The sequence below is a fragment of the Melitaea cinxia genome, chromosome 11, assembly GCF_905220565.1.
Source record: "Melitaea cinxia chromosome 11, ilMelCinx1.1, whole genome shotgun sequence".
NCBI lineage: Eukaryota > Metazoa > Arthropoda > Insecta > Lepidoptera > Nymphalidae > Melitaea > Melitaea cinxia.
The window spans coordinates 30,231-38,541 of record NC_059404.1 but is presented as its reverse complement, the minus strand read 5'-3'; the positions used below and the strand labels follow the sequence as shown (position 1 = coordinate 38,541).

The following is an 8,311-nucleotide window of genomic DNA, read 5'->3' as shown; positions in this document are numbered from 1 at the left end:
GAGACCCCAGAGGGCCATAGCGGTGAGAGCGATACGGGGATACCGTACGGTGTCGTGGACGGCGGCCACGCTTCTCGCGGGCGATCCGCCCTGGGAACTCCAGGCGGAGATGCTCGCGAGAGTGTACGCGGCAAAGTCGAGCCTCAGAGCTGGAGAAGGGCAGGTCCGTAGTACGGACCGAGCGATGGACATCAGGGCTCAAGCTCAGAGGGCCCTGATGATCAAGTGGGAGGAGAGCCTGGGGTCTCCGGCGGCGGGCACGGTGACGGTGGACGCGATACGTCCACATTTAAGTCGCTGGGTCCAAAGGCGGCACGGGGTGCTGACCTTCCGCCTGACGCAGGTGCTTACCGGGCATGGTTGCTTTGGTAAGTACCTGCACCAGATCGTGAGGAGGGAAGCCACCCCTGCCTGTCACGAGTGTGGTGCTCCGATTGACACGGCGCGCCACACGCTAGAAGAGTGCGCCGCCTGGGACCCTCAGCGGAGGGCCCTCGTGGCGGCCATCGGCGGAGACCTCGCGCTGTCGAGCGTGGTCCGCTCCATGCTCGGCAGCGCGAGGTCCTGGTCGGCCGTGGCCTCCTTCTGCGAAGAAGTTATTTCGCTGAAGGAGGCTGCGGAGCGTGAGCGCGAAGCCGACGCTCACGCCGACGCGCTACGAAGGAGGCGACCGGCGGGACGGAGGAGGCGTCGCTACGCGCTCCTCCACCCTCTGCATCGTGCTTGACGCGGGGGCGCAGCCGGCGCCCCTCTCCTCCTCGCAAGTCGCGGGGGGGAGGGGGGCGCGTGGGGCGCCCTCGTGGCGGGCGCGGTGTGGGGGGGGAGGCGACGCTGGGTCGCTCCCCCTCCCTCCGCATCGTGCTTGGCGCGGGGGCGCTCCGCGCGCCCCTCTCCTTCCCGCAAGTCGCGGGTGGGAGGGGGGCGCGCGGGGTGCTTCCGCGGTGGGTGTGGTGCGGGGGTGGGGGGAGGCGTGGCGGCGCGGTCCTCCGTCCTCTGCATCGGGCTCGGCGCGGGGGCGCTCCGCGTGCCCCTCTTCTCCCTGCGGCGATGAGGGAGCGCTCTCGGTGCCCGGGAGCGCTCTACAACCGGAGGCGGCCTGCCCTGCACCCGCAGGCAGGCCCACCGTCCGGGGCGTCATGGCGAATACTTTTAGTGGTCCCGTGGCGCCCCACCAGGACGACGAGGGCACCGCTGGTTTTTACTGAGTAGTCCGGCATTGCACTCCCCGCCGGGAGTCTCAGACTTCCGTCGCCTTCGGGTGACGGGGGTGCGTAAATGCATTTTCCAGCGTAAAAAAAAAAAAAAAAAAAAAGGTTAGGTTAGGTTAGGTTAGGTTAGGTTAGGTTCCCAGGCCTTTGGAGCCCAGGCCCCGGACTTAGGTCTGGGACCTGGGCTCCAAGGGGAGGAGTTGCTGGACTTCTACTGGGCGCGTCCCCCGGGTGGCGGATAGGGGAAGCCGCCTGCGGTTTCACGACTGCGGGCGGTAGGGGTCTTCGGACCCCCGCGGACCAAAACCAGACGAGGCGCTACCGGGACCAGAGCGGCACTCAGGTGCCGTTCTGGTCTTGTGAGCGCGGGTGTGTTGGCGCGGAGGCGCGGAGTTGTGCGTGGCGCTGAGACGGCGCGGAGACGTGGGGGCGGGTTTTTCCTTCCCCCACACGGTGGACGGGGCGGGCGGGTTAGCCGTGGGCTCGCCCGCCCTGTAGCGCTAAGGCGCGGTGTGCGGTGTGCTGGCTGGGTTGTACTGGCTCCCTGGAGCTTTGCTCGGTTGCTGGTGCAATCCGGCAGACCGGATGCGTGAGGGCCGGGCTGTGCTGGCTCCCTGGAGCTTTGGCTCGGTTGTCGGTGCAGTTCGGCGGACCCGTGGGGTAGTTGCCGGGTCGCGCTGGGCTCCCTGGAGCTTGCTCGGTTGTTCGGTGCGATCCGGCGTTGGAGGTGAGGCTTTCGCCTAGCCGGGAGGGGCAGGACGGGTGGGTCCGGGGGGCCTGGCTCGCCCATCCTGTAGCGCAGGGGCGCGGTGTGCTGGCCGGTTTGTGCTGGCTCCCTGGAGCTTTGCTCGGTTGCTGGTGCAATCCGGCAGACCGGATGCGTGAGGGCCGGGCTGTGCTGGCTCCCTGGAGCTTTTAGCTCGGTTATCAGTGCAGTCCGGCGGACCCGTGGGGTAGTTGCTGGGTCGCGCTGGGCTCCCTGGAGCTTGCTCGGTTGCTCGGTGCGATCCGGCGTTGGAGGACGGGCGGTCCTGGCCCCCAACGCTATTTTCCGGCGTTGGAGGTCAGGCCTGCCTGGCTTGGAGAGGGGACGCTCCTGGACATGTGTCCCCATTCTGCAGACGGTAGACTGGTCTGGTTGAGCGTCCCCTGCGTGGGGGTGGCCGGCCGGAGGGACAGTAAGACCTTCGGCCGGCTTGAGACCGCACGCGCGAGACGTGGGAGCGCTCTCGGTGCCTGGGAGCGCTCTACAATCGGAGGCGGCCTGTCCTGCACCCGCAGGCTGGCCCACCGTCCGGGGCGTCATGGCGAATACTTTTAAGTGGTCCCGTGGCGCCCCACCAGGACGACGAGGGCACCGCTGGTTTTTACTGAGTAGTCCGGCATTGCACTTTCCGCCGGGAGTCTCAGACTTCCGTCGCCTTCGGGTGGCGGGGGTGCGTAAATGCATTTTCCAGCGTAAAAAAAAAAAAAAAAAAAAAAAAAAAAAAAAAAAAAAAAAAAAAAAAAAAAAAAAAAAAAAAGGTTAGGTTAGGTTAGGTTAGGTTAGGTTAGGTTAGGTTAGGTTAGGTTAGGTTAGGTTAGGTTAGGTTAGGTTTTCGTCGGGGCCGGTCGACCGTCGCGGCCATCGCCCACCTCAGGGACCTCGCCGAGTCGGCGGTCTCCCGGGGTGGAGTGTTGTGGGCGGTCTCGCTGGACGTGACCAACGCGTTCAACTCTCTGCCCTGGGAGACGGTGAGGGTGGCGATGGGATACCACGGTATCCCGCGCTACTTGCGTAGGCTCATCGGAGCTTACTTTGCGGGAAGGGCGGTAGAGTTCCCGATAGGCGGCGGCGGTCTGTCGAGGCGGTCCATGTCGTGCGGCGTTCCGCAGGGTTCGGTCCTCGGACCGCTCCTGTGGAACATCGGCTACGACTGGGTGCTCCGCGGTGCCACGTTGCCGGGAGTGTCGGTCATCTGCTACGCAGACGACACTCTCGTCACCGTTCGCGCCGGCGGGCACCGCGAGGCGGGCCTCCTCGCCACGGCCGGCGTCGCGCAGGTGGTGGCCAGGATTCGGGCTCTCGGGCTGGAGGTCGCCTTGCAGAAGACGGAGGTCCTGGCCTTTCACGGGCCGAGGGCCGCTCCTCCGCCCGGGACGTCGATAGTCGTCGGGGGTACTTCGATCGCCGTCGGGTCGACGATGAAGTACCTGGGCATCGTTCTCGACGGTCGCTGGAAGTTCGACGAACACTTCCGGCGGCTGACCCCGAAGCTTCTGGCCGCCGCCGGAGCGCTCGGGAGTCTACTGCCCAACCTAGAAGGGCCCGCCGACAAATGCAGACGCCTCTTCGTGGGCGTCGTGCGTTCGATGGCGTTGTATGGCGCTCCGATTTGGGCGGGCGCTCTCTGCGCGCGGAACGTGTCGCTGATTCGCAGGCCGCACCGCGCTATCGCGCTGCAGGCTGCGAGGGCGTACCGCACGGTGTCCTACATCGCATCGTGTCTCCTCGCCGGCAGCCCCCCGTGGGAACTGGAGGCCGAAGCTCTCGCGTCGGTCTTCTGGCGCGTGACGGAAGCGCGCCTGAGGGAGGAACCGCCTCGTCCGCAAGAGGTCGTGCGATGGAGGAGAGAAGCTCGCGACGGCCTCTTCCGGAAGTGGTCGGAGAATCTCGAGGACCCGAACGTAATTACGAGTCGGGGGCTGGTGGCGGCGATTCGGCCCGTTCTGCGCGGCTGGGTCGATAGGCGACACGGTGCGATGTCGTTCCACTTGGCGCAGATGCTGACCGGGCACGGCTGCTTCGGTCGCTATCTGTGCCGAGCGCTGGGGCGGGAGCCGACGTCGGAATGTCACCATTGCGACGCCGGCGCCGAGGACACGGCGGAGCACACGCGCGCGGTCTGCCCGGCGTGGTGCGAAGAGCGCGCCGCCCTGTCGGCGGCCATCGGAGCGGATCTCTCGCTGCCGGCCGTGGTCTCGGCCATGGTCGGCAGCGAGGAGAACTGGAGCGCCGTCTCCTCCTTCTGCAGCGCCGTGATGCTGCGGAAGGAGGCGGCGGAGCGGGAGCGGGAACGGGATCCGAACTCGCTTCCGTCTCGTCGCGGTAGACGCGGTCGGCGGCGCAGGGCCTACCTGGCCAACCTGCAGCCGCCGCCCCCGTAGTTTGGATCAGCGGGCGATAGGTCGGGGGATCTATCGACCGCATCGCACGATCCCGAGGAGGACGGAGAGAGGCGATCTTATGTGTTCAAGGGATCCTCTCTCGGGTCGCTGTCGCTTTTGCGGCGACGACGACGGGCCCTAGTCTGGGCAGGCGCCGGCGGGATCGCGAAAGAGCTTTGTGTCCTCGCGATCTCGCCACAAGCGCATAGGCGGAACACACGTGTGGTTTTTGTTCAGTAAGAGTCTGACTCCCCTCCGAGCCCCCCCAACCGGAGGGTGTCCATGAAGGATTTTCCACACGTTAAAAAAAAAAAAAAAAAAAAAAAAAGGTTAGGTTAGGTTAGGTTAGGTTAGGTTAGGTTAGGTTAGGTTAGGTTAGGTTAGGTTAGGTTAGGTTAGGTTCCCGGGCCTTTGGAGCCTAGGCCCCAGACTTAGGTCTGGGACCTAGGCTCCAAGGGGAGGAGTTCCTGGACTTCTACCTGGGCGCGTCCCCCGTTTGGCGGATAGGGGAGTGTCGCCGCAGTCGAATGACTGCAGGCGGTAGGGGTCTACGGACCCCCGCGGACCAACACCAGGCGAGGCGTCCGGGTCCCGCTCTGGTCTTGTACTGGAGTGGTCCTGTGATCTCACATTGCGCCACGAGGGAGCGCGGAGTTTGCGTGGAATGGCCTAGCCTTTCACGCGGCGCCGGAAGAGAGGGCGCGGAGTGGGATGTGGACCTTGGCGGTCCCCCCGGCACTAGAGGGCGGGGTGAGCGTTATTTATTTATTTATTTATTTATTTATTATTTTTATTTATTTATTTTATCATCATCGCTCGCCCCCCTTGGTGATTTGGTGAGTGTGGCGCTGCGAAGGCGCGGAGAAGCGGGGTGGGGATTTTCCCCCCTGCTCCTAGTGGACGGGCGACCTCGGCGGCGGTGAACCCGCCGTCGGGTAGAGTGGGCGGGTTTCCCGTCCGCTCTACGCCTCATAAGCTCGTAACCCCGTGCGAGGTGTCGTGGTCATGTCTCGCGGCTTCGTGCGGGACCGAGGGGTCTTGCCTTAACCGGCCGGATCTAGAGGAAGAAGACCTCTATAAAAATTACCCCGAATCCTAAGCGGCGACACAGCGCGAAGGGATGCGTGGCCGACGGGAGGTTCGGTCTAACTGTGTCACCCCCTTAAACATGGATACGTGCATTAAAACATTATTAACCCAGGAGGGTACCGGCGCCTCAGGCAATGGAGAATCCCTTCGCGCTTCGGCGCGCAGCCCTGTCGAATCTGGGATGGGCAAATCACGTGTTTGTGTTTCGGAGCTTTCCGGTTCCGACGAGAGGCCCGAGAAGGGCGGAGTTGAGGTAGTGCCCGAGAAGGGCGGAGTGGACGTAGTGCCCGAGAAGGGCGGTGAAGACGTTGGGCCCGAGAAGGGCGGAGTTACTGGCGGGGCGAGACAGCCGCGAGTTGTCCTCACGCGTGTGGACAGCGTCGGCTCTCTCTCCTCGGTCGACGGGAGGTTTTGGGGGGCGGGATCAGATTCCGACGACAACATGTCGTTGGGATCTTCCCGCCGCCGAAAGCCTCAGTTTAGGAAAAGAATCCTGTCTCCGGGCTCCTCGGAGGAGGAAAATGAGAGGAAAAGGGCGACGCCTGGCAGAGGCCGAGGTCGACCGGCTACAACCGGCCAATACGTCGGACTGGCCGAAGCCAGACGTCGCCTTAACGACGAAAAGGAGCGCGAACGGAAAATCCAGGCGGACAGCGAGCTGGCCGACATGGCGCGTGCGGTCCAATCCAGGACAAGCTCGCGTCAGTCGGACATGTCGCTCAGCGACGACGCCGGAAGATGTGGAGACGCGCTTTCTCGAGCGGAAGGTTACCTTGAGCTTCTGCAAAAGGTGACCGGAAGCTCGAGAAACCTCAAGGGCACTTATATCAAGGCCCTTAAACAAGTGCGCAAAGGCATGAAGGAGGTGGTGGAGGAACTCGCCAATCGCAACGCGACTGACGAGGTCGTCCACCTCAGGGCGTTGGTTGCCGAACTTCGAAAGGAGAAGGAGGAGTGGAGGTCGAAGTTCAACGCCCTGGAAGAAAAAATGGATAGATTCATGCTGTCGCAGACTGCGGCGCATAAATCTCTGCGTCCCGACGACTGGGACGAACGTGAACGCTCTCTCGCGTCCAAACTGAGCGACATGCTCAACGCCTCGATCGACGCCAAGATCGAGGCGTTGAGCGACCGGCTCTTACCGGCCAAAGCGCAGCGTGTCGCTCTGGACGCGAGGAAGGACAGAGAGGCCCCAGCTTCCGAGCCGGCCGACCAGGCGGCGGTCACGACGTTGACCCCGCCAGCGAATCCGGCTCCGAAGAGGGGGAAGCCAAACGGACGGGAGAGAAAGAAAAAGAAGGGTAAGACCGCGAACGCGGTCGAGACTCCGGCGGCAGCGCCGAAACCTGCTGCGAAACCGGCGCCCGTGACTCCTGCCGCGCGGGAGACCTGGTCTACCGTCCTCGGACGGAAGGCCGGGAAGCCAGGCAAGGCTGCGGCTACGGCTGCTTCGAAAGAAGCAAAGCCGAAAAAGAAGTTGCGGGCGCCGTCTTCGGCGGCGGTTTCGATAACGCTGCAGCCGGAGGCGAAGGACAGAGGCGTCACGTACGCCTCTGTAATCAAGGAGGCCCGCAGCAGGATAGACCTCGATGGTCTGGGAATCCAAACGCTCAAGATCCGAACGGGCGCGACGGGTTCCCGGATCATCGAGGTCCCTGGAGCGGAGAAAGGCGAGAAGGCCGACCTTCTCGCCTCGAAATTGCGGGAAGTCCTCGGCACGGAAGACGTCAGAGTGCAGCGGCCTTCGAAGAGGGTCGAGCTGCGGGTCATGGGGCTCGACGACTCCGTCACCGCCGAGGAGGTCACCCGAGCACTGGCCGCGGAGGGTGGGTGTCAGCCGGACGACGTGAAGGCTGGCTCCCTCGCCCCCAACGGCTCGCTCTGGGTGAGCTGCCCGGTGGTCGCGGCGCGAAAAGTCGCCCGTGAAGGACGATTGCGCGTCGGCTGGACCACGGCGAGGGTCCGGCTGCTCGAACCGAGGCCGCTGAGGTGCTTCCGGTGCCAGGAGACGGGGCACGTCGGCGCGAAGTGCACTCGCGAAGTGGACCGCAGCGGCGCCTGCTACCGCTGTGGCGAGTCGGGCCACAGACTTCGCGAGTGCAAAGCCGAGCCGAAGTGCGCCATATGTGCGGCGGCGGACCGACCCGCCAACCACAGAATTGGCGACAGGAGGTGCCCCGACTACAACAAGGGAAAGAAAAAGACCAACAAGAGTGGCAGGCGCAAAGACAGGCCCGTAAAGGCTACCATCGTCGACGCGCCGGCTGCTAAGCCAGTGGAGGATTTAATGGACGCCGATAATTAATGGCGTCCATTAAGTTCTTGCAGGCCAATCTGAACCACTGTGCCAGAGCTCAAGATCTGCTGATCGAGAGCATGGCACAGTGGGGCATTAAGATTGCGATAGTGGCGGAGCCCTACGCGGTCCCCGATCGCGGCGATTGGCTGGGCGACCTGGACGGGTCGGTCGCGGTGATCGCTCCGGCCTCTGCGGGCTTCGTGGACGTCCGGAGGGGGAGCGGATACGCACTCGGTACGATGGACGGAGTGGCCGTCATCGGCGTGTACGCTCCCCCGAGCCGGAGTCTCGCCGACTTCGAGGCAATGCTCGCGGAGATCGGGGCGTCGATCGCTCGGCGGCCGCACCGTGCCGTTTTGATCGCCGGCGACTTCAACGCCAGGTCGGTGACCTGGGGGGCTCCGGCGACTGACGCGAGGGGCGCGATCATGGAGGAATGGGCGGTGGCAACGGGCCTCACGTTGCTGAACCGGGGCACGAGGAACACCTGCGTGCGAAGGAGCGGTGGGTCCATTGTGGACGTGACTTTCGCGTCCCGAAACCTCCACAACCGCGTCCGGGGTTGGAG

General features: G+C 64.2%; 1 protein-coding gene across 1 annotated transcript; it reads left to right on the top strand.

Annotated features, from left to right (window-relative positions):
* Positions 1 to 3,932: 3,932 nt before the first annotated feature.
* On the top strand, positions 3,933 to 4,289 carry LOC123657875 (the record flags this gene model as incomplete). The annotated part of the gene is made up of 1 exon (XM_045593372.1): positions 3,933 to 4,289. A coding segment is annotated over one exon (357 nt), but the record flags the coding sequence as incomplete, so codon positions are not given.
* Between the last annotated feature and the right edge of the window lie 4,022 nt (positions 4,290 to 8,311).